Raw genomic sequence first — 26,359 nt, 5'->3', positions numbered from 1 at the left:
CCACTCACACGGAGAAAGTGGGAGAGAACATTTATTTATACGACTTTCTCTCTCTCTCTCTCTTCCATTTGCCTCGAGACAATTTAATTTCTTTTCCCATCAACTCATCTTGTTGTCGGGGCTATCTCGTGTCCTCATGCTGTGTTTCTAACCCTCTGCAAAACCTTGTCGTGCCCGAAGTAAACCAAATATACGCCAAAGTACACACATACACATACCAAAGTGGAATAAAATGAAGGAAAACCACCAACTCGTCAAAACAAAATCTGATTTTGTTCCTCTTTATGTAAATGACGGGTAAAATAAGTATGCCCAAAGAACTAATCGGATCGGACATTCATTTCATATACAGAGAGAGAAAGTTGAATCCACCCATTCATCTTACTTTCTCTTTTCTCCTCTCTCATTCCTCATTCGGAGATGGATTGCTTTTATGTATTAGCAAAACATAGCAATACCTAACCCATGTATGGGATAGGTTAGTTTCGGGGTATTTTACTACCTGAAAAAAAGCAAGAATACCTTATTCTTGTACGAAGAAGAGAAATCATTCATTGTGTTCTTCTTCTTCTTCTTCTCCTACAAAACTACGTGATTCAGTCAGCCAACAACATGTGTACGATTTATCTTTTCTCATCATGCAAAAAGCCCCCTGCTTTGTGTCCTAGGAGGAAAAAACATGCCAGCTCAACTAACTGCTTTCTCCCCGTGAGAACAAACCATGCTTCGTGGTGGTGGTGCTGGTTCTAGCACATTGGGCAGGGGGGGAAAGTGATGTTTGCCTTTCTCCCAGTCAGTCAGTTGGTTGTGCTGAGTTGAAGTTGAGCTGAGTGTGAGTGATCGCCGTACCAAGGAACGAACCAAACCAAACCTGCCTACCAAACTAAAGGAAATGGTTCAGTTTTCAGTGTGAGAGTTGCTTACTTACCTAGAGCAGCAGAAGTAAAAGCTAAAATCTATCCATCCACCACATAGAGTGAGCAGCAGCAGCCACAACAAGCAACCACTTTCAGCAGAGAGTGAGAGAGAGAAAGAGAGCTTTAGTCGAGCATTTTAGTCTAGATAGACAAGAACTAATGTCAAGCTTACCAGTTTTAACTTGTAATAAGACGGGAACGCGTCGCGAAATCCATTAGATTCTTCTCCTTAGTAAATCTTATGGATTTTGGCATTTTGCATACCGCAATTTTCTATCTTGAAATCATTGTGATATAGGAGATCATCCTTTAGTTTAGTGGTCGGTTGGCTATTTGAAGGGGGGGTAGAGAGACAGCTAACAGACTGCCACGATGTACGACTGACAGACAAAACCAAACCACCTTTCACTTCAAATACTTAGTTGTGGAGAGAGAGGGACAGTGACGGCTGTGTGGTGGGTAGGTTTGGTTTTGTATGAATTTTCACTATTTAGTCAAATTGGTCGAGCTGGTTGGTTAATTTAGTGTGTCTTTTACTCCACGAGGAGAAGATGCTGTGGGGAATAAGGTGTAAAATTCTATCCACAATTTGAAATTATTTACACGAGAGGGAAAGGGAGGATATTAATTTCTAATTTTAAGCCGAGTTTACAGAGAATCGAGGCCTGCTGCTCGTCCATTATTTCATACGTCAACACTCAACTTTCACTTTTATAAAGTTTCCTCCACCGCTCCTGCTGCTGCTGTTTTAGTTAAAATCCTCTTAAAAAGTTTGTCCCTATTCAAACAGAGGAACCAACCAGCGAATAAGTACTATGTGAAATAAGTGGTTGTCGAAGAATGAATTTTGCATGGGGGTATGGAAATAGGGAATTCTATACGTAACGTGCTGGTCGTCTAGTGGTACGACGACGTCGACTTTCTCCCCAGAACTAAAAAAAGAAGGATATAGGATAGCTAGACAAGTCGTTCTTCAATTTCCAAAGTAAAAGTAGACCTTGTTCAAACAGAGAGAGAGAGAGAAAAAAAAATCCAATTAATTTTCAAGCCTTGATTACTCTCTGAAGTTTAAATAAGTGAAAAACACAGTAGTTGAGTGAAAGTCACCACACCACGACGCAGTAGGAATTATTAACAAACGGAATATTGCAAGACAATAGGATAGCACTTCGATCGGATCGTGCATGATAATCTCATCATCAGTGTGTGACGAAGAGGAGGTTGCATTATTATCTAGCTCAGGTGGTGAGAAAGCAGTTAAGAGAAAGCAATACAAAAACTTTCTCAACATTGACAATCGTCTTGGTCTCGTCTCTTGGGAAAAATCTGCACACGTGTTTGTTCAATGTTCTTCTCCTCCTGCTCGTCCACTTTCTCCACTTTCTCCTTCGCACGCCGAACAAAGAAAATAGAAGACCAATTCCAACTTTCTCCACCAGACTGCTTACCCCATCATCAACACTATCAATATTATCACTACCACCACCATACCATCACTTTCTCCATTAAGTTCATTTACTAAATAATTCCAACGAGCAACTTTCTCCACCTTTGGGATAGACTCGTGAGACTTAAGTGAATCAACGACCCGCTAACAATTTGTTTCTATTTTCCGCTCTCTCTGTCGTAATAAGGACAACCAAAATACAAAAAGTTTTAGTTCCATCTCACCCAGGAAGGATTTTGCAAGTTGTACATAGTCATAAATTGTTGTTGTCACACGACCCTTCCAGACGGACAAGGGGAGAGAAATGTACTCTTTTGTACATGTACCGGGGAGAGTGAGAACCTATATTGAAAAACGGAGAGTAGTGGTTTTCCTCGTGGTTTTGGTTCAGTGGAGAAAGTTTTTTGTACTTTATTAGTCGCTTTTTCCCCGCACTTGATATTATTACATATATCTTTTGGCACATTGAGAAGTAATAGAAATTGAGATCAATACTACTTTTGTGTCCTGAACTCTGAGTGCATTCTTGGCGATTCTTCTTGCCTGGTGGTGGTTTGGTTTGGTCTGGTTCAGTTGATTTTATGGACCTTTACGTTACGAATCGAATACTTGATAATCATCGTCATCATCATCATCTTCTATTCTGCAGTAGTATCTCCATCCTCCCCTCATCATCTCGTCGCATTTCTCGTCCTCATTCTTCACATATTTAGTTGGCACACAGTTGGCCTATGTATTTCGGAGATATTATTATTATTATTAGACCCTTTTGTGATAGTGAAAGGAAGGAAACGTGTGGAAAGAAAGGGGCTCAAACTCACTAGTTGGATTGGATGCATAGATACGAACGAAATGAATGTGATGGAAGAGGCACATTTATTAGGCCAATCCAATTAGTCAGCCCACTTTCTCCCCACGAAATCACGATGCCGTCGCTGTGTGTAACGATTTTCTGAGTAAAAATCTAAAGAAGAGATAAAAACTTTGCACTTTTTGTATAAAGAAAAAACAACAACAGCAACAAACGAACTTTACTTGAGTGGATGTGATAATCCGTCGTAATTGTGGTTAGAGAGTAATAATAATAACCTTAAAATGGAGGAAGAGGACGACAAAGTGTCTGAAAAGTTGAAGCCGACGGATGTGGAATTCTTTAAGCGAGTCTTGTTGGGGGAAAGCACGACTGAGAAGTTTAGACGGACTTTCTCCGTCGAAACGGGAAATGGGCCGCATCTTTGGAACAACAGGGTAAAAGTCAAATGTCAATCGGTGTAATAAAATGAGTTTAGGACGTGAGGTCAAGTAGATGACCTCGTCAAATAGAGATCGGGGTGAAGGAAATATTTTTGTCTTTAGGTGATGAGGGTGCCGAGAAAGAGGACGAGTGCGCCGACAGGGCAGTTTGGAAGGACCAATTCTACAGTTAAGAATCTAGTCATTTTAAGAAGTAGGAGATCTTGGCCCATTGCACCGCCACGAATTAGAAGGTTGGGAAATAAATATTATATGCTTTTACATATTATGTACTAATTACATAATTAATAAGGTAATCTTGTTTAGTCGTGATTTGTAAAGTAACCTGAGTAGATATTTGTTTACGTAATATCATATTTCGATGAATGAAATATGGGTGGGATGGTGTAAAATTACTGTGCAAAATGGTGAAATCGAACATAATACAAGTTTACTTTGGTTATGTAAAATGTTTTCGTAACGAAGATTATTTTCTGCGACTTAAATAAATCCCGGAAATTTGGCTGTAACGTGGCTCACTTTACAAGATTTATGCGGCGTATTCACGTAATCAGGGTATTGCAATGTAATAATTATTAGCTTTCACCCTAAAACTTGTTTAAATATTTACCATACATTTACTTTTGTTTGATATATGGAATCCACAAATGCGAAAATTGCGACGAAAATCGTATATGCATTCTCTGTATGTGTGCACACCAATGAAATATTTGACGTGCCTACCCCCACTAAAATATTCCTCCTGGCCATACGTAGTTATTACTTTGAGACAGATTTTCTAATCCCTTTTCCCTCCCTGGCTGAAAATTACTTCCAGACGACGGCAGTAAATAGCAGAAGGCAGTAAATATATGACTATTTGCATGGCACGGTGGTTTGATCGTTATTATTATTACTTCTGCCGACAGAGGATTTCCTTCCTTTGATGTGAAATGCGAATGTATTTATGGAGAAGGGAAAATAGGTCAGATGTGATGCGACAGGTGTTCAATCTTATTCAAACCGCCTCCTTTGTCGTCGTCCTTGTCTGTCTGTTGCTCTGCGAGAAGGGAGCTTATTACTCGTCAATAAGCAGATCAAAAACAAAATCGAAGAAGATAAGATTATTATATTCGGGTCGCCGGTATGAGGTCGGACCGGATCAAACAATATATAATAACGATCTCTGATCCTCTCAACTCATCTCATCCTCGTTCACACAAAGTATGTATTTTCTTGTTGAGACTGGGATGATGGCAGATGTGTAAAAATAAGCCTGCTCGAGGGCAAACAGGACAAGAGTGCAGTAGAGAAAGCACAGTGAAAGTAAAAGAATTTGCTCTGTTTTGTTATCTAGTAAATATACACTGGTAGAGTTGAATTATTGATTACATGGTCTACTCTCTGACCGTGCATGTGGTGGTGGTTGGTTATGTATTTTCCCAGCATGGAAAAATTCTGCCAGAGTGGAGAGACCTAGACAAAGTTTCGGGAGAAAGTCGACTTTCACTTACTCCCGAGTCGACAGAGATGGCGGAGAAATGTGCGAATTTGAGATGGTGGATTGGACGATTTTTCCATGGTTTTCCTCTCCCATGGAACATTTTGCATGGTGGTTGGTTGGTCTCGTAGTAGGATGATTTCTTATTATTAGGCATGTAGCTGTAGCTCACTGGGAATTCGTGCAAGGTGGGATTTTGTTTGAGAGAGAGCTGAGCTTTTTGGCTGGTCGGATTGCATGCACAGCTCTCCAGGTTTGCAAGATTGTAAGGTTTGGGTGGTTTGGATGTAATTTATTATATTGCGTTTTATATATAGCTCTCTCTCTCTCTCGCTGTGCATTGCATTCCGTGAGTATAAATCTATTACAGCATTTTCCTCCCATGTTGGTTGGATGGATGTCGGATCGATTTCTTCTTTCCACCTTTTATATTATTCTATCTTCCTCGACTGGAGAGAGAGAGCAAAGTAAAGTAAAGCTATTCTAATTCTATTTGCCGTCTCTCTCTGCAAACCCTCCTGCTGCCTGACTGACTACCTGTTTTAGCCAGGAATTCATCATCTCGCTCTCTCTCTCATGGCCTCGACATTATTGGTCGTCGTCGTATCGAGTCCAATCCAAGTAAAGGTGAAGTACTAGCCGAGAACCACATTTGGCATCATAAACCATAAACCACCATTTCATCTCTCGTCTGCTGACTTTGGTAAATGATCATTTAATGACACGAACGCGAGGCAGAGAGAGAGACAGACAGGCTACATGAGATTCACATTTCAATCTCAAAAAGTGAGATACGTACACACGCCGCTGCCGAGGACTAGATTGGATTCCAAATCCAATTTCGCAAGCACAAAATAAAGCTCGCAAAACTCAAACTCATTTCCTCCTTCGGCTTCAAAAACTTTATAAAATAATAGCCACACTTAATAATGGTGGCGTTGGAAGTGGTGCTGCTATACACTTTGTGTTTCTGTGAGTCGTAGTATACATAATAGTGGTGGCATGTTTTACCAGATAAAATAAATACAGCCCTCCTCAAAATCCTCACTTAACTTGTATTTTATCTTTATGGTGAGAGTATCGTAGTGGTGATGGTGAGAATTGCAACTCCTTCCTCCATCCGTCCGCATTTCATTCAAGGATCTGCCATGTAAAGAGAGAGAATTCGCGAGTGGAGAGAGCAACAGATTAATATATAGAAGAGGAGGAAAAAGGGGAATATAATATATTTGTTGATTTTGGCCTGCCTGGTTGGTGGTTGGGCTGGTTTTCTTTTCTCTGTGTGTTCTCCATTCTCTCGAACGACGGCGAGATGATGTTCTGCTATTGCTCAGTTCAAGTCTAATCTCGGCCCAGAATAGCAGAGAGAGACCCTGACTGACTGAACACTAACTTTCCACCACACCACACCACAAGGGTACGAGAGAAAGCATAGACTGCAGCAGGGAAAGTCTCCACTTTCTCCACATCTTGTCTTCCTCCTCTCTCTGTTTCTTACGACTTCCATTCCGTATTTTCTCCAGGAGAAGAAGAAGAAGGTGGTGGGAGGATACATAGCTGAGCTCTCTCCTAATACTAACAGGTGGTAGGTGTTTCTGGAGAAGGAGGAGATTCGGAAGTAATAAGGAAATCAACGCTGTACAACTAAGAGAAAATAGATATACTTAGTTTATCTTGAGACTAACCAGGGTTGACAGTTGCCTGGTCGTGGGATAGGATAGGATAGAGCAATAATAATACAATAATAGTAGTACCACCACGTAACGAAATTAGTGAGAGATGAGATCTTTCGCTGAGTAGTAGTTGGGCAGGATTATTAAGATTTTCTGCTGCTGCTGGCAGTAGTAGGAGTAGTAGTAGTGGTGGTTAATTAGCACGTTAATATCTTCATTTACATTTCAAAAGGGGAGAGAAGAGAGAGAGAGAGATATTACATGAGAGATTCACTGCTCGTCGTGAGAGATAGATAACGAGGAGACATAAGGTTTTGACTTTACTTACTTTTGACATCATAAAATCCCATAAGATTTGCTTTTATATGCCACTTTTTTCCCCTTTTGGGTGTGACATGGATTTCTTTCACTCTTCTTTTGCGTCTCAGCAGTGATAAATATCGTGATCATCAACGACATATAATTTTACTCAAGTTATTAGTTTGGCAGGGTATTTGCTCTTTTTTTCTCCATAATTCACTTAGTATTCGCATTTTTTCTTATCATTTACATATTTACGTGAGTATGAAAACCTGGTTTCATTGCATTCTTTTTACGTAATGTAATACATAAATTAGTCTGTGACGCATTTATGCATGACTTTTTCCATGCGGAACAAAAACGTCATAAGATTCCGGGTGAGATATATATTTAGGCTTCCGAGAGATTATCTATAAAATATCAAGGAAATATGTACATATCATCGGAATAAATGTTTTTAATAAGAAATAACGACGAGGTTTTTTCGAATTAATAAGAATAATAAATAAAATAACTAAACTGGAGCACAGTTTTATATCATAAAAAGAAGAAGATGCAAGGTGAACGTGGCAGTTTGCGAAAGTATGGTCAGCAGAAGAAGTCATCATATAATCAACCGACGGCCTCCGTCGTTATCAATCGTGACCATCGATCACGAAGACACACACTTGCCAACGTCCACGACCAGCTAGCTGTCCCCAACGCTGCTGGACAACCGGGACAGGATTCCATTCATGAGGAGGAAGGGTAATATTTGTATGCTTTAATTTTACTTGGAATTTGTAGACTTAAATTTTAGTAGATTGTCCATAAGATTTATGCAACTTTCTTTGGGTGTAAACTTGTTGATCAGCGCAGTGTATGTGCAGAAGGAGAGAAAAATTTGCATAATATTGATCAGCACTTCAAGTGAAAGTAAAGTGTGGCGTGGTGTGGCGTGGATGGATCGAATTGGATCCAATTTATTAAATTGAATCGATTTTTTCCACTGCACATCAAAGGAAAGAAATGAGATTGGAAATATTTCTTGGGATAAATCTCGTTTACTTAGAAGGAAAAAGTTTACTGGTTTACGTAGACTTTTAGTTTTTATGACGAATATTGGGAATGAAGTGGTCGTTGTATATTAGTTTTAGATTTTGTGCGGCACTACTGTCTTCTTGTAGCAAGTACACTTATAGATATTTGTACTTGTTGCTTTTTGAAGTAAAGTGTTGTTTTTCTCTCTCTCAACCGATCCTGAGTGATGATATAACCTTTATAAAAACCTTATCCTAAAAATCCACCGCAAAACAGATGATGAGAAAGCGAAGGTTAAAATAACATAACGCGATGGTCAAAACCTTGTAATAACATATTATCCATCCACTTTGGCAAAAAAAATATCAGCCTAAGTAAAAGGCAGTTGAAAGAATGTTTTGGTTTTTGTATGCCCTTTTGATCTCAAAACGACGACATGACGTTTGAGATTTGATTTCATTTCTGGTTTTTGATGTGACGACACCTTTGTCGGCTCCTTTTCTATATTTTTATTATCGAATTAAACCCTTTTTTCCAGTTGTATGGGTTTTAACCCCGACAAACAAAATGAAACGACATAATGCACACTTGAGAGCTCTGGTCTGGTCTCATTGAGGAGGAAAAGTACTCATACTAACTGATCTCTGTTGTCTGTCGTCGTGGTACTTTAGTCGAGTGGGTGACCGAAAAGCAGATAAGAGAAGAGCATAGAGCCCATTGAAAAAGCAATAAATAGAATCAAAGCTTATATATTTATATATCTCTCTCTCCTGTCATTACGAGAGAGAGACAATAAAAATGAGAAAAGAGGAGGAAGACCTGACCAGACCACCACCGGATGAAAAGAAATATAAGACAATGGAAAATCGGTGGATAACTTTTATCTTTCCTTTTATCTGTCCTCCTATCTGGTTCAAGTGGTGGTGATGGTGGTGGTGGTTTGTGTACGACAAATGTCATAAGCAACTCTTGAACTCGAGAGAGAGAGGGTTCTTTGATAAGCTAAAGTTCGTACTTAGGTACTTTGACTCCACTCATGTATGTGTTTCATCATGGAGTGACTAGTAAGATTAAAATGTGAGATGACATGAGGCTGATGGGGGTATAGGCATATCATGGTCGGAAAAGAAATTGAGATTTTTTTACTATGGGTATAAGATCGTATTAATGTGATTTTTTGGATCAAAAACTAATTTTTTGGTTGAAGATACCTTACATTTTGTCAAATCTAAACAGTATTTGTATACGTTACTTGGTGTGAGTACGCACGCCGAAATAATTTAGGTAGCATTTTGTTGGTAATTTGTGTACGTATGTATAACTCTTGTAAACGACATACGTATAATGATAACGAGCGATGATACATATAGAGCAGATCTACCCGTGTCCTCCGTGTGTAATAATGGATAATGTAATAATGGATTGTGTGTGACGACGACCATGATGATGAGAGTTCATTACATAATTATTATGTCGAGTTGACAAGAGTAATTATCAGCAGCATGAATTTCCATGTTCTCTTTTCTATGCATTATACCACTTGCGACTACGTATATCGAGGACAAATAATTTCCACATTCATACACAACTAACCATCATCCGGCGGCGACTAGAGGGTTACAGAACAAAATCTGGTTTCTGTCACTAATTGTTTACTTTTGTGCTAAAGTTTGGTTTGGTGTCGGTGTGTTCGTGCGGTGATGGGATGTCGTAGACTGGGAATTCGTGTATACGTATATCGTCGTATCACACCGTAGTAGTAGTGCGGAATTATAATAATAATACGGCACATGGTGAATGAGGGCATGGGTTCATTATTATTATTGGATAAGTTCTTCTGATTATCATGCTGTAAAGGACGCGAAAGCAAAGTATGGTTCAGTTATTGAAGGTGGAGGACTGCTCATCTTTTCCTGCTGGGTATGCAAAAAAACTTTGTGCCGCCACTCTCTCCGCTAATCCTAAGTACGAACAGAATTTTTCTATCCATCCATATTTTAATATCAACAAATCATCCCGGTTTACCCACTTTTTGCGAAAAGATCTCTCCCTCTTCTTCATCGTCGTCGTCTAATCCGTACATATCAAGTATTAATAGATTCCCTAAAAATAAACGGGTGCATATGACCTGCTCTTTTTGATTGCATATTTGTAGAAAAGTTGTTCAAATCGAATGATCTTGAAATGTCACGTATTGGGTACATATATATACGTGTGTCTTTGTGTGGGGGTGGTGGATATGCGTATAAGATTTTTTTTGGCGACATTTAATTAATTTTGGCGAAAAATTCGTGGCGAAATATCGTGGTGTACATGTGTGTGTGTGGCTTGGGTCACGGAGAAACTGTGTGTAAGTAACAGAGAACGACGACGACGCAATCACTTAACTCGTTATGTCGTAGATTAGATTTAGGTAATATTTAGCTACAGGCTTTTGTGAATATATGTATGTGTTGCATACGCTTTTAACACTTTACTTTAACCCTCGTGTAACACAATAATCCATAATCCTGCCACTACTGCTGCTGCACCCACTGCGGTGTTATGAATACGTAAATAAGTAACTGCCTAAAGCCAAAGTGTCATATATTAACGCAAACAAGTCCTTCATCTTATGTACTTGCATACTACATACATTTCGCACAAAAGCTGGTAATAAATAAGTGCGGTAGAGAGAACTACATAATAGGTTAGGAGTCAAGGAATGAATATAAGTGGAGGTGCATGAAAAGGCAAAACATTTACATTTGGAATAAGCATTAAAAACATTCATCTCCATTCGTGAATATTATTATATTTATTTCACTAACTGCAGTATGTACATATTTGCCCACATATTTTCATAGGTAGCTCATCTAGATTGCAAATAATGGTAGTAAATTTATAGATAAGTAATAATAACAGTAGGCGTTTGGTTGGTTCGTGGTGGTCTCATCTCATCTCATCAACCCGAAACTACTACCTCGGCGTCTCGTCTCATCTCATTATTACAATCCGCAGTATAATTTTATAAGTGATAAACGCTATAAAACTGATGATGCGCTGTACATATCATCATTCATTAGGTGTATTAAATTGATATCAAAAATTGTTATAATAATTTTACTGCCACCACGACGGAGAGGTTCTGTTAAAAGCTTTTCGCATATTTGCCTCACTCTACTGCTCGGCGGAGATCTCTCCGAGAGCTGCAGGAGCTTAAAGAGATTCACTTTTGCAAAAGCGTGGTCTGACCAGGCGCAGAGTTTTTAGCGTGTTATGTTACATACATACTCTCACGCTACTTTGCTTTACTTTGGTTGGTACATATCGCATTCGAATAAATTTAGTAGTATACCACGAGAAAAGACGTCTTCGTTGGTTCGTTGGTATAAAATAACACTGCGGCTGGTTGGTGGTAGTATAAGTAAGCAAAGGAAGCATGTAGTAAATAGCAGATCCAGCAGCATGTAGATCAGCAGTGGCAACCTTTTAGTTTTCGTATGGCACTTTTACACATCTAGTCTTTTAGCTAAATAGGAGTACGACAGAAGAAGAGAGCTGGTTCTCTCTCCTCTCTGAAAGGAGAACATGTGGATTTAAATTAATTTAATTTTGTAATCATCCATCTCAGCAACTAATAAATGAAACTCAGTCTTATCCATCTAGTCGGCCTGACAAAAATTCAGTTTATTTTACCATGTCGAGTTGAGTTAGTCCAGTCCAGCAGCTTGTGTATACAGATCTGAGGAGAGCAATAAGTTAGAAGAAGAAAAAAAACATGTTTACAATAAATAATTGCAATAATTAGAGTAATAATAATTATAGTTATTATTATTATTACTACTACCGCCGCCTTGTCTTGTTCAACACTTTGTCTTCTTGAAAATTGCGACCTAATTGATAAATAAACACGACGCGCGTTTAAAATAATTATATATCAATAATCGATAAGTATCTACTACTTGTGGAGGAGGAGATAATAAAATAATGGCCTAAATAAAATAGTCCGTAAAATAAAAATGTTGCCCTTAAAAAATGGTGCTTCGTAAAGAAATAAGGTTTTTTAAGCAGAGAAAAAGAAATAAAGGAGCAATTAAGAGAGAAATTAAATGAGATTAGAATTAGTGCAAGGGGAAAAAGAAGATGAAAATCTTCTTTGTTCGAAAGTCCATCTGTTATTATTATGAGTGACGATCAGAGTACAGATTATGGTGGTGATGGTGTTAGCAGCGGTGGTGGGTGTGGTTCTGGTGGTGGGTGTAACAACGCCGTCGACACGAGTAAAAGTTACTTATCCGTCATACAGCAAAGTTCGGGGAGAAGGAGACACTCGTGGGTTTATGGAACAGGGTACGAATTATCTTTAATTTTTTAGCATGTTTACCTTTCATTCATTTAAGTGACGTGAGGAAGTGAGGTGAGGTGAGGTAGGTAATGAAAATTCACGTGTTGATTGATGGTGAGAGAACATTTGCCCAATAATTTGTGACAAAAAACGCAACAGCAATTTGTCCATATGTACATGATGATAATTTTTGTTTCTTTTAAACTTTGTTGTTGGTTGAGTAATTCGACAAGTAATTTATTCCGATAACCAGTTATCTGTACCATGTAATACTGGATATGACTGGTATGTGGTGTTTGTAGTATTTACGTTAACGGGTAGTAAGTATTTAAATAGTTTAAAATGCGAACATGGTATGGTTGTTTAACGGTCGTCTCTCTACATATTTGCATACACATTTTTGTTACGCTTTTCTGAACTCAATTTTTATCTGCACGTAGACTCGTGTCGAAAATTATTGTACTTTTACAATTTGTTGAGCAAATAGTGACGAAGTGACGTGACGGATTTCGTTTTATTCTTCTTCACACATTTTTTATTGCACACGATCAAATAATTGAATTGCTCTGTTAAACACGGCCGAAATTCCAAACTATCTGCACAGAGAGCGAGGTGTGTTGTATAGATTTGGAGAGATAAAAAAATTTATGGGGCATAAGTGCAAACAATTTTTATTCAGCCGTGTTTTACAAGAGTTCTCTTGTTGCGTGAAATTGTTAAGGAATTCACATGCAATTTCAATTCTGACAAGTGACATTAGGATAAAAACCATTTTACTGCAATTGCTTGATTTATGTGATTAAACTAGTCATCAGTTTAATATAAAAAACCTTGAAAAACTTATTTAAACCTCTGCAAAAGAACATTGTACGTATCATCCAACTCAACCTGTCCTTAAATATTTCGGTCCTCGTCTTTTTTTTACTTGTACTATGCACATGTTGTATATCGTTGGTTTCTTTATGAAAATATTTCTAGATCCACCTTGATTTAATTTCGTTAAAAAAGCCAAGAAAGTCTCAGCGTCGCCAGTTAAATGTCAGCCCCAAAATTTTAACACGACGATCTATTTCTTGGCGTATTCTAGTGAAAAACACCTTATATTCTTCTCACTGGGTTCGGTTTGGGAGTTGGATGGAATGGAGGACATAAATAATATAAATAAATCGGTCATGCAACATGATAGGGCATTCGATAATGTTGTAATTTTTCCATCCCCTCCCGATCCATCTAATCTATCGATCCGTACTATTTTTTGGGAATAAGATAGATAGTCGATCAGTAAAATGAATGGTGGTGTATCGTGGACGTTGGTATTTTCGATAGTTAGTTAAAGGCAGGAGGAGGAGGAGATTAAAGCAATTTAAAAAAAGCATGTTGGCATTCATTTCGAAATGACAGGAGAGGGGAGACACGAGGACGGAAAATACAACGTTGTTCCGTCTCGTACGTAGTCTCCTCATGTTTTTCGGATAACTTTTATTTTTCGTGCAAGCAAAGGGCAACGGTGAAGAGGAAGAGATATAAACACAACATTTATTTTGACTGATCGTGACAACTGCGAATCTCTGGGCGCAAAATGGGCGAAAATTTTCTGTACTGAAAATGAAGAATGTTATCCGTGGTGGCATAGGATAGTTGACTATCTGCCAACATTTTTTATATTTTATTGCTCATTTGAAACCTTCTTCTTCTTCCACGAGTAAAGTAAAGTAACTACCCTGACTTGACTGAGGATGACTGAATGCAGTGAACTTTTACTAATAAAACTCATCAACATTTATACATACATAAGACCAATAGTAATAATAATAGCTGAAAAAACTGTTAGCCTTGTTAAAATTGTTGAAATTATTCCCACACATGAGATGATGATGATGAGATAATTCATATTTTTCCTCTTTTTAAACAGGGGGGATTGCATTATTAAGTATTACGCGTTTCCTTTTCTCTCTCTCCCATTAACTGAGTCATTTCTTTCCTCACGTTTTAAAAAAAGTTTGACGTATGAACAACGACTCACACTTTTCTTTAACAGCATTCTTTTCTTCTTTGTCTCTGAGAATCGGTGTTATCTGGTGCTCGGTGTTTTACATGTGATATGTTCCTTTGGTCTAGTTGTACTATAGTACCGTTAAATATCTGAGCAACTAACTAACTGAGTTGAGTTGCCGACATTGTGTGCGGCGTGTGTGTGTGTGTTTCATTCTTGTCATCGTAGTCTCACTAAAAATAGATTTATTTGCATGGGAAGAAGAGAGAAGTTTTAATTCGACTAGTTGTTCTTTGGGGGGTAAAATTTTTCGCGATTCTTGAAAAACAGATGTTCAAAGTTTGGTTTGTTTATACTATACATTCATACAAATAGTGTAATTAAAATGGATAAATCGCCCCGACCTCGACGACCATCACCTTTGTCGTTAAAGTTGGATTTCATGTCGACGACAAATAGTAGTGGTGGTAGTGGTCGACCCAACCACTTGACAATTCTTTCCCCACACAGTCAACCAAGTCGACATTCTCCGTTACTTTCCTCGCCAAGATCGCCCGTTAATATCCTCATCCAACAGAGCAGGTTGCATTACAGGTCCCTCATTTATACTTTTTTTCATGTTTTTAACTCGTATTTAAAGTAGTTTATATTGCACAATGGAAAACATTGTATTCCCTTTGTCGGCACAATTTCAAAGAGATTGGGAAAAAATTGCGCAAAATTGTTTGTTTTTTAGAAGATCCATTCACAATTTTGTTAATGTGTGTAGCGTGCAAATAATTTGTACAGACAGTGTAAAAATACGACGATAATAGTAATAATTTCACTAATTGTTTTTGTTTCTTTGCAGTTTCGACGTTGACAATCAACCCCCGCCCGGACAACACTCTTCCCACCGGTTGCTCGACCCCTCGTCTCAATCACCGTCTTCCTCTTCGGGTGTCCACCTGCACCACCATGGCGGCGGCGGCGGCGGTGGACCCCTCCCATCTCAAGCCCCACGCAGAGAAAGCTTCCTTTACAGATCAGACTCGGATTTCGACATGTCACCTAAAACCATGTCATCCTTGTCGCGGATCGCGGCCGCAGCTTCCGCGACACCTTCAACTTCCCAATTTTCTCAGCAGTATCCACTCGCCGCGAGCAATTCTTCTGCCGATGTTTACTACGGGTAAGCAGTAGGTACAAGCTAGGAGACGATGATATCAGCTCTACTAGAGATGATGGTGCTGATGATGATGATGATCATATGCCACCCTGACCATGCATCAAGTTAGTTGTAGTGTCCCGACTTTCTCTTTCACTTCGGAAAACGCATGTGCTGGCATTTCTCCCGAATGAATAGTACAGAGCCCAGGCTAGGACAAAGCACAATGTCCTGGGAGACCCAAAATCCTGCCAAAATTATTTTAAGGCCCAAAATCCTCCCATGGGGGTCGGAGACCATAAAAACCATTGCACGAATCATGACCACTAGGTCACGAAAAACAGGTTTTTGGGGCAAGTTGAGATTTGTCTCACTTTGCCCCAAAAATCTCAACTTGCCCCAAAAACCTGTTTTTCGTGACCTAGAGGTCATGATTCGTGCAAATCAACAATAAAAAATTTTTCCCCCCAAAATCACAAAAAACAAAAAATCCCGACGATGTCGTTTCGACGCTATTTTCATCAACTTTGACCTCAATTTGCCAAAAACCTCCGTCTCAGATCTGACCAAGGTCATGACCTAAGTTAGTCCTATGATAGTACTTCAAAATACAGAAATAATTTCCTGCACAAATTCAGTATCAAGGATTTGAGAGCCGTTTAAAGTTGGCCAATTTCAGGAATTTTTGCGGCCCTCAGGAAAGCCAAGTTTGACCCGCGTTTATAGGAACACTATTGCTTATAATGGAACAAAGGTCACGCTGTTACATATTACTATGACCGTAGCCTAGGATGCATAGGTCAGTTGGTGATAATGTTTATCCTTAAGGATTTAGTGGCCCTTCAAAAGTCCCTTCCCATCCACCTTTATCGCGATGTTTTTTTTCGTCAACTTTGAGCTCAATTTGCAAAAAACCTCCGTCTCAGATCCGACCGAGGCGGTGGCCTAAGTTAGTCCTATGATAGTACTTCAAAATGCAGAAACAATTTCCTGCACAAATTCAGTATCAAGGATTTGAGAGCCCTTCAAAGTAGGCCATTTTGACGATTTTTGACAAAAACACCGATCTTCCGCTACATTTTATTTTTTTGCGAGACAATGGTAAGAGCTAGGGGCATGTATGATACCTCATTTTCATCAGCGTTAAATTCTGAACAAAGTGGGTGTGGTTTTAGGGGCGATTTGCGACTTTTTGAAAATTCCATAAAAACCCCCCTCCTGACCACACCCACTTTCGAAAATCAAAATGAACCACATTTTTATGGTCTCCGACCCCCATGGGAGGATTTTGGGCCTTAAAATAATTTTGGCAGGATTTTGGGTCTCCCAGGACATTGTGCAAAGTGTACGTACGTACGTAGAAGAACTGCTAAAATGAGATCGATATCCCACATAACATGGTCTACATACATAAGAATCTCGAGCACATCTCTAGCAACAAACCATCGTCTCTTCTCTTTCTCGGTAGATATACGTAAGTAAGTAGTAGCATATTGTATTGTACGTCGTTCTATTCTGCTGTCCTGCCTGGGAGCAGAATAAGATCAAGATTTAGAAGTAGCAACAGGGCCACGAATTGAGTAGCGCGGGGGTGGATTAAGTAATTAATAAATTTATTATGCCTCCCTTAAGGATGGTGATGAGATAATTGACACGACATACATAAAGTTACACCCACCCCACTGACAGGATGAGTGGTGGTGGGGCGAACAAGAGTAGTGAAAATTTATTACAACTCGCCAGCAATTCGACGATACTTGGTGGGGGGAATAACAAGCTGCCCAGAACTCTGTCAACGTCTGCACTGCGTATAAAACGGAGCTCGTTTTGGGACAAGTTACTCGTTAATCATGAACATGAGATTAGAAATATGTAAATTATTTTAGGGAAAGAGGGATTATTGGGTTAACAATAATCGTAATAATAATATGGTTTATATATTTTGTGCTTTCAGTCACGGGGACGACTATATTGTGACACCGTTCGCCCAAATCTTGGCGAGTTTGCGGAGTGTGAGAAATAATTACATCGCTTTGACTAATGTCTCGACGCATAGGTAAGAAGTGAAACATGTGGAAGGTAAAGTAGTTCCATAACAAATAAGGATTTAAAATTCTTCAAGGTCGCGACGTTCTTCGTCTTCAACTACGCTTGCTGGTACTTCCGGGGGAGGTTCCCCTGGAAGTACGAGTCCACAACAGCCAAATAAATTCGCCACACCCGGTGGTACGAACAAAATATTTAACACGGGAAAATTACTTAAATTACATGTTATTTTTTTGACAAATTGCAGAAGAAGGGTATACAAGGTTGGCTTTAGAGACGCTTGATGAGGTAAGGAGATCAAAAATGGAGCTGGTGGCAATTTAGTTAATAAACTGGTTTACTTGACATTATTATTAGCTGGACTGGTGCTTGGATCAATTGGAGACCATCCAGACCCATCGGAGCGTTTCTGATATGGCAACTTCAAAATTTAAACGAATGCTTAACAAAGAACTCAGCCATTTCTCGTAAGTTTTAGTGGCTTTATACTACGTAAATTAGTTAATTTTAACCTAGCTTTTAACCTTTAATTTGAATATTATTTATAGAGAATCGAGTAAATCGGGGAATCAGATTTCCGAGTACATCTTTTCTACTTTTGTTGGTATGAGGACATTCTTATTATACGCGTACATCTTACATTACGTACCATATTTTCAAGGTCGCAGATATTAAAGGTATACAAATGTGTATTTCCTAGATAAAAACCAAGAACTGGACATCCCATCCCTCCGTGTAGAAGATGATGATGAAGATGAACCGTCGTCACCAACGGCGAGTGGAGCGAGGGTAAGGGCACAATCATTGGTCCAATTTCTAAGTTTATATAATTGGCCTAATTTTCTGATTTAGAACTTGGAGGGGAAGTTGATGTCACAGATTGAAGGGGCGTCACCACGAAGTCGCATCTTGTCGCATACTCAATCCCTCGGAAGTACTGATAAAATACCCAAATTTGGAGTGGAGACTGAGCACGAGGAGGAACTTGCCATCGTATGTGACACGTTTTTTAAATGATTATTCGTTTTTTATGGGACGACAGTAATAAAAATGTGTCATCGTATGCTTTTATTACTGTAGCTACTGGAAGATGTGGATCGCTGGGGGTAAGCAACTTTTGATTTTTAAACAACAAATTATTAACCTGTTAATTTTAATTGTAAAACATTAATTCAGCTTTACTACTAGTTATCTTTAAACTTCTACATACTTTTACTCGTTTTATAGGTTGGATATATTCCATTTGAGCGAGTTGAGCAACACGCATCCACTCACCGCTGTCTGCTACACCATTTTTCAGGTACGAATTTATGAATTACGGCTCGCTATTATTGGAATGGTAATAGTAACCACCTGGTTTTGATGATTTTTAGGAACGCGAATTACAAAAGACATTCAAAATCCCTACCAAAACGCTGGTAAACTTTCTCCTCACTTTGGAAGATACGTATGTACGAGAGGTCCCCTATCATAACAGGTGAGGAATCACAGAGTACTAAAAATTAAGAGCTGAAATAATAAGACATTTCCTGTGACTTTTATAGTCTCCACGCAGCCGATGTAACCCAATCCACTCATGTCCTCTTACTTTCACCAGCGTTGGAGTCGGTATTTACGCATCTCGAAATTTTGTCGGCAATTTTTGCTGCAGCTATCCATGATGTTGACCATCCTGGTGAGTGACTTGTTTTTGTCATGTTTATGCGTGGTTGGATTACTACTACTTACAATTAGTACGAATGAATAAATGAGTGTTTTTCATTTATTTTGTGCGCAGGACTAACGAACCAGTTTTTGGTCAATTCGAGTTCGGACTTGGCTTTGATGTAATTTTTTATCTATATTTTGTATCTCCTGGGCTGAGTTATAAAAATTTGTCAAAAAACTGCTTTAGGTACAACGATGAGTCGGTTTTGGAAAATCACCATTTGGCCGTCGCATTCAAACTCTTGCAGAATCCAGAGATGGATATTCTCAACACGTACAAATACAATCTCATGCATAATGTAAAAGTCCAATCTTGACAAAGATTTTGGTTTGCAGATTATCCAAAAAACAAAGAACTACGCTTAGAAAGATGTGCATCGGTAAAAAAATATTTTTTAATATCCCATTTTATTTTTACTAGGAAAAATGTTGTTAACATTATTAGTGATTGTTTTCGCTGCTCGTTGATGATTTTTTATTAGATTTTGGGTTATCAGTCTGTGAGGTTCTTTTCCGCGGAAATGGAATTATGTGTTGCATGGTGTTTGAGGTTTGCACGTTGGAAAACGGGTGTCTTTTTGTCAACTTTTTCTCCAACCCGGCAATCTTTTGATTTAACAAGATGATGGTCTCGTCCTTTTTCCGCAAATTTGATTTGAGTGTGAGGATCTCGTTCCTGAGTTCGGCAACTTCGGTGTTGCTAGTTGAACCTTCGTTGGGTGCAGACGGTAGAACGACAACTTGTCTATGAATGAAACAAAAAATGATTACTTGCAAGGTATAACTGTTAACTTCGAGAGTTACGTAAACAGGCGTACCTTTTTGTTTCGATCTGTTTGAATCCGAGCTTCCGAGCTTTCCCCTTGAACGTGCATCCGTTGTTTATATGTTTATTAAAACTCGATTTATCTGCAAATCCGAAGTGACAGGTTTCACAAACGAAAGGTTTCTCAGCCGTGCGAGTCCGGACATGACTAAAAAATTAAACATGTTTACAACAAGACACAATGGATTTCGACGTAGTTTTTATAAACCAACACAATCATGGCTGAAGGCTTGTCGCATCGATAATCACAGAAATCGCATCCTAATCTGCCGGTCGTTCCTCTGGACTTTCGTTTCTTTTTCTCTGGTTCACTCAATGCAACGCACACTTCATCTTCTTTTTCGACAACATCGACGACGTTGTCTGTTGCTAAACTAGGAAACAAACCCAACAAAGCCGCCATAATTAAAACATCGATACAGAATTAGAAATTCATCATTTGGTATTACTTAATAGCATAATTTATGACATCCCAGTGTCTTGACAAGAGTTTCTTTACAGTCTTTGGCTTGATTGAACACTTAGCTTCCTTGTAGTCTCGGGTATAATTTTTTAGTGCTGCAGCACTCTTGAAAGAGGCACCAAAAAGTAAGGGGTCAATTACTTCGATCGGATCAGCAAACAATGGGATTGTCCATTTATCGCTGAAATTTAAAAGTTTTGTATAACTATGAAATGTGAATCAGTTACTGCATATGACAAAATAACTCACAGATAACTACAAGATCCCCCATTCACACCGTTATCCTTGCTTCGATTACTCGTCGATCTAATTGCATTTTTTGCCCAAAGACACTTATCTTGCAGGGAAGTTTCTCCATATGTCAACTCCCTTGGTCTAAATAACGCATCTCTGTATACTTGTATCAGAACGCGGTTCAATTCAACACCTAGATTGTAACATGCACATTTAGAACTCACGATATACTGTCTGAATGTCAACAAATTATACCATTCATTTCAAGCAGTTCGTTTTTTTGCTTAGCGGACGCGGTGTATTGATCATCAATTTTTTCAATGACATAGACTAAAGTACCATCCGGAACGTCGTCAAGATTCAATTGCCTCCTGGGGGGCTGGTTCGAATTAGTGGACATCAGACTCTTCTTCTTTTTAAGAACAGACCTAACAATGTTCATCGAAAGTTATGTCATACTTATGTCATACATTTGCATCATAAATAATGAATATGCAATTTTGTATACCACATTGTTTTACGGTACCCGACCAATATCTCTCCGAATTCTTTTGCCAATTTATCTCGTGTCTTGATGCGTTTGGAAGTGGAATCGAGCTCGACATCGTGTAATTCACACATGGCTGTATTTATCTCCAGCACCAATTTTTTTGCTTTCTCCACTAGTCGATCCCTGACGAAAAATGAAAGTAACAATATCACATCTCCAAATTTAATTGTGTGCATCATAAGTCTTACAACGTACACTTTAGCAAGTTCCTCGGATGATCCGTCCGACCCTACTCTCTTCACTCTGATTACAATTGATTTCACTATTAAAAAGACAAAATCAAAATTTCACCATCTCATTTACGACAAATTTGTGACTGAACTTACCATATTTTTTAATCTCACCAAACTTTAACTCAATAACTTCCTGAAGTTCACTAAACGACATGACTAAATTGACTACACAATTAATTAATGTGACTGATATCAATTCATTTGTAACAAGCACCAGGTTGTTTACTAAAAGACTACATCGGGTCGAGTAGTTTAAACATCGCAGAGATTGAAAGAGTAAATGAATAAGTTTTCCCATCTAACATTACCCCATTATTACAGATATGGTCCTGGCGACAGATATGAGTAAGACCCACTTGCTACTCTTATTATTAGCATATTCAATTGATAGTCACATTGTGGTCACAGTGTAATTATTACGTAAATTCCTAAACAGGTAAACACATGAGCTTACTGGCCGATCTTAAGACCATGGTTGAGACAAAGAAAGTGGCTGGATCGGGGGTGCTTCTCCTCGATAATTACACGGACAGAATTCAGGTAACATATTGGTAATATAGTAATAAGAGCACCTTTAGTCAAATAATTGAATTGTGATGTATTTCAGGTCCTTCAAAATATGGTGCACTGTGCAGATTTGAGCAATCCAACGAAACCGCTAGACCTTTATAGGAAATGGGTGGACAGAATTATGGAGGTAATGGAAAAAATTAATTAATCAAAAACTACAATAATCTCTTGAGTAAATTTTAAAATATTTCGTTGTCTATAGGAATTCTTCCTACAAGGGGACAAGGAGAGAGAACAGGGTCTAGGTAACACAAACCTCGATAATACATATAATGAATCGGTATATCCAAGTAATAGATGACTAAGTGTGTCCTTGCTATGTTTTTTATAGATATATCAGCAATGTGCGACCGACATAACCCATCCATTGAAAAGTCGCAGGTACGAACTTGTACAAGTGTCTTTGAATTGAGATGAATAAGAAATCATTGTACAATTATGCATACAAACTATAAAAATTGTCATACAGGTTGGATTCATAGACTTTATTGTTCATCCACTCTGGGAAACATGGGCCGACCTCGTAAGTACTAACTTTTTATTTCTTTGTATTTTCATTTATATATATTTTGCGATCATGGATAACAAAACTGAATTATCATAGGTGCACCCCGATGCCCAAGATATTCTGGATATGTTAGAAGAGAACAGGGATTTTTACCAAAGTTTAGTTCCAGGTATAAACCACTGTTGCTATTTTCTTAATATCGAAATCAACACGTAGCTAATTTCTGGTCTGATTTGCTTATTGCAGCCTCTCCTCAAAACGAGTCTGAGAAGATAGAAGAAGAAGAAGACTCTGAGATAACGATCACGGTGAACAAGTGACATAATAGTCGGCCTGACTTATTTAGAAATATAATAAACCGTCTTAGATTTCTATTTCCTAATAAAAAATAATTTTAATTTTAATTTTAACCAAAATATTTCATCCTCAATTAACTCCAATTTCTCTCGAATATAAATTTTAAAAAAGTTGCTGGCGACTGATATAATAATTACTACCTCCTCCGTCGATACATGTGTGTGTATAATTTAGGATGAAATAGACAATCAAAAGAAACCGAATAAATAAAAACTCTAGTCTATAACAAACTCAAGACACGATCGACCTCTCGTAATTTGATTTCTTGTAGAAAATTATCAAAAGCTATACCACCGGATAGTATTCCTGTCATGTCATGCGTCGTATACGAATATCGATGATCTGTAATTCTATCCTGCATAAAGTTGTACGTCCTAATCTTATCCGACCTCTCAGCTAATCCGATCTGCATCTTTTTCAAATCTTTGCTCATCTTCAAATTTCTTTCATACTCTAATTGGTACAATTTGCTTTTAAGCATTTTCAAGGCGGCCGCTCTATTTCGAATCTGACTCCGTTCCGTTTGACAATCAACAACTAGACCAGAAGGGGTGTGATACATTCTAACGGCAGAATCGGTTGTATTGACGTGTTGACCCCCAGCACCGGACGACCGCCGTGTTTCTACTTTTAAATCTTTCTCGTCGATTTTTATATCAACATCATCTAAAGTGGGAAGGATAGAAACAGCCGACGTGGAGGTGTGAATACGACCAGCTCTCTCTGTCTTGGGGACGCGTTGAACTCGATGGACCCCGGATTCGAGGTTTAGCGTTTTGTATGCAGAAGGAGAGTTGATTAAGATAGATCCTTGGCGGAGGCCACCTAAAATGAGGAGGAATAGATTGTGATGATGAAAATGAAAAATGAATAACTAGATAATCTATGATGTACCAAGTTCACTAAAGTCCTGGTGGACAATAGAGTAATTCCACCGCATATAGCTAGCATAGTTGGAATACATGGTAAGTAAATCTTGACTAAAGAGCATTGCTTCTTGACCCCCAACGCCGGGAGAGACTTCGAGCAAGACTTCGTGACAGGAAGAATACACGGGGTCCATCCTGTAATGGTCAACTAGCTCGGTGAGGAACTATGTATGCATAATACAAGGAAAGTATGAAACCCAAGGATGGATGGAGATCTTTTAAATATGACATGGACATGACTAACCCTGTGTTTTAAAGTGGCAATATGTTCTTGCAAAACAGCCAAATCTTTCTCTGCCATGGACTGAAGTTCAGCATCTTTCTCCGCCTCTACAATTAACGAGAAATTTTATGAAATATGTATGTACACCGTTGACCGTTGACCTAACTAATCTAAACCAAAGGGGAGATGGACTAACCTCCTTGCAATGAAATAATCTCATCTGCATCTTGTTGAAACTTTACGAGTTGCCTCGCCACGCCATACAAGTTGTGAGTTACTTCCCCACTAATTTTTTCCAAATGGGATTGGAAAACTTTTTCGGAATTTTTCGTCAACAAATTTATACTTGATGTGGACATCAGGCGAGAAGAGATGAGACAGCTCAGTACTTTTTTCCATTTCATCATCTAAAACACAGTTTTATTAAGACGTCTATGTAAAAGTAAAAGGCGTTAAAAAATTCTGTCAAGTACAAAAATCAATAAATATAATACTAATAAATTAAGTGCTTTGTAAATTGTAATGAGATAACTTTTGTTTGGACTTCGATTAGACTTATAATTATTTTTTGTCGTGGTCGGAACCTTTTTTCTTGAGACATTTTTGTTTCCTCACCGCGTAAGGGTGATCCATCATGGTGCTTTTTTGTAATGCGAGTAATTTCTCAGCGTCGTTAAGCTCTACGTCCTCAAGATCATTATCATCACAAAGAAAGACGAAATCATTCACTCCACTAACTGGTAACTGTCCAATCCACTGAGAGAACTCGTGATCTTCAGTCTTTAATTTTTTGGGGACGTGGTGGATTTGGTCATCATTATCTTCGTCATCATTTTGGAAGACAAAAGATTGCGTGCGTCTCTTATTTTTCTGTGTATTCTTTGCCACAAGAGTTTCGTTTGCATCATCGTCTTGGCGAATATGAGAATCATTTGATGACGACAGCAGTCCTACATGCTCAGTCTTTATGTTTTCCAGTACAAAATCGGAAGGGAGTACCCCAACCACTTCGGAAGTGGTCATGTCACTCCAATAACTTGCATGATCTTCGATCGAAAGGGGTGAAATTAGTTGAGACGTGGTCCACTCTTCTTCATATATTTCTGGTGGTGGAGTTAATTGAGCCGTTTCTTCGTTAATACTTCTTGACGTCGTTTGCTCTACCTCTTGACTAAATCCAATTTCATGGACGACAGAGTTAATCCCGAGCAGATCGATACCTTCGATAACATCAGAGATTTCGTCCTCACTTCCAACTTTGACCTCTCCGGTGTAGATCAACTTCAAAATATGCATCATTGTATTGGTACTAACGTCCGGAATAATTAATTCATGACTATCTGTGTTTGTTTCGAGTAAGGTTTTCAGAAAGGGGGAACAATTGGAGAGGACAAGTTTGTGAGCGACAGGTTTCTGATTGGTCGAAGAATCGGCGCAGGTAAGGATAATGTCCGCGTAGGACATGTGGTTATAAATTTCGGACAACATTTCACTACTTTTTATCGGCATTGTTAAATGGAGAAAGTTGTTGTTTCGCTGCATTTTCGTTGTAAACGTAAAATTAAGTGAACTAAATTATGGCTAAATATGCAATTTAAAACTAATCTAGGACTAATTAATATGTATTATAAAGTTTTATACTTTCGGGTAATAATTGACAGTGTTAGCGGCGAGTTTTTTTAATTGCTCCACGTATTTCCGGTACTGAAGCTGCTGAAATGAAAGTTATTGTAAAATCGTTATTTTTTAAACTTCACACGACATGATAATTTTTTTTTACAATTTGTACAAGTCAAGGTCTAAACATAAACTAAATATTGAAATAATTTTTATAATTCATTTTACTTATCTTTGTACCTCGTTTTATTTTAATCTTACCTTTTAAATTCAATGAATTGTTCCTTCCTTCGGTAATCTGTAATACCAAGTAATAAATGTAGTAGTTTTCTGTAAACGAGCAATGGCTTGGAAGCTGCACATACTTGCAGATAACTGCTGTTAATTACCTACTTTATCTTATCATCGGACGTGTAACAATTAATTTTTGTAAGTCTTTGAGGAAGCCAGTCTCGTGGTTGTTTTGTGATTCTGAGAATAGTAAGTGAAAGCACATGCCCGCAAAATAAACCGGCTGGCGGTAGAGGAATTTGGCATT

The 26,359-nt window shown here is 38.4% G+C and overlaps 3 protein-coding genes across 14 annotated transcripts; 1 reads left to right on the top strand and 2 right to left on the bottom strand.

Annotated features, from left to right (window-relative positions):
* The first annotated feature begins 1,061 nt into the window (after positions 1-1,061).
* LOC110859925 (cAMP-specific 3',5'-cyclic phosphodiesterase) lies at positions 1,062-23,289 on the top strand. 5 transcript variants are annotated; one of them, XM_022108957.2, is made up of 25 exons: positions 1,062-3,612; positions 3,721-3,851; positions 15,262-15,582; positions 17,513-17,614; positions 17,681-17,784; positions 17,852-17,892; positions 17,962-18,071; positions 18,153-18,208; positions 18,305-18,393; positions 18,457-18,597; positions 18,685-18,710; positions 18,832-18,904; positions 18,978-19,081; positions 19,149-19,279; positions 19,382-19,430; positions 19,499-19,585; positions 19,648-19,691; positions 21,939-21,962; positions 22,054-22,157; positions 22,225-22,314; positions 22,390-22,432; positions 22,519-22,568; positions 22,657-22,710; positions 22,792-22,864; positions 22,942-23,289. In XM_022108957.2, the coding sequence occupies exons 1-25, from the start codon at positions 3,460-3,462 to the stop codon at positions 23,013-23,015; spliced, it is 2,274 nt and encodes a 757-aa protein (XP_021964649.1). In that variant the 5' UTR covers positions 1,062-3,459; the 3' UTR covers positions 23,016-23,289. The 5 variants fall into 5 exon arrangements, with proteins under 5 accessions (XP_021964649.1, XP_021964651.1, XP_021964652.1 ...); XM_022108959.2 differs by lacking the exons at positions 1,062-3,612; positions 3,721-3,851 and adding an exon at positions 6,455-7,818; XM_022108960.2 differs by lacking the exons at positions 1,062-3,612; positions 3,721-3,851 and adding an exon at positions 11,486-12,423.
* Positions 19,685-21,950, bottom strand: LOC110859927. Its single transcript, XM_022108963.2, has 9 exons — positions 21,711-21,950; positions 21,580-21,646; positions 21,343-21,507; positions 21,090-21,262; positions 20,850-21,027; positions 20,587-20,781; positions 20,350-20,511; positions 20,130-20,285; positions 19,685-20,056 (listed from the first exon to the last, which is right to left on the bottom strand). The coding sequence occupies exons 1-9, from the start codon at positions 21,913-21,915 to the stop codon at positions 19,753-19,755; spliced, it is 1,605 nt and encodes a 534-aa protein (XP_021964655.1). The 5' UTR covers positions 21,916-21,950; the 3' UTR covers positions 19,685-19,752.
* LOC110859928 (peptide chain release factor 1-like, mitochondrial) lies at positions 22,652-26,330 on the bottom strand. Of its 8 annotated transcripts, none has more exons than XM_022108965.2 (6): positions 26,215-26,330; positions 26,083-26,119; positions 24,401-24,611; positions 24,226-24,311; positions 23,947-24,145; positions 22,652-23,877 (listed from the first exon to the last, which is right to left on the bottom strand). In XM_022108965.2, the coding sequence occupies exons 3-6, from the start codon at positions 24,609-24,611 to the stop codon at positions 23,273-23,275; spliced, it is 1,101 nt and encodes a 366-aa protein (XP_021964657.1). In that variant the 5' UTR covers positions 26,083-26,119; positions 26,215-26,330; the 3' UTR covers positions 22,652-23,272. The 8 variants fall into 8 exon arrangements, with proteins under 8 accessions (XP_021964657.1, XP_035715749.1, XP_035715750.1 ...); XM_035859856.1 differs by having other exon boundaries at positions 26,211-26,297; XM_035859857.1 differs by having other exon boundaries at positions 26,187-26,287.
* Positions 26,331-26,359: the final 29 nt, after the last annotated feature.

Source organism: Folsomia candida, unplaced genomic scaffold, assembly GCF_002217175.1.
Source record: "Folsomia candida strain VU population unplaced genomic scaffold, ASM221717v1 Fcan01_Sc028, whole genome shotgun sequence".
NCBI lineage: Eukaryota > Metazoa > Arthropoda > Collembola > Entomobryomorpha > Isotomidae > Folsomia > Folsomia candida.
This window is presented reverse-complemented; position numbering and strand designations above follow the sequence as displayed.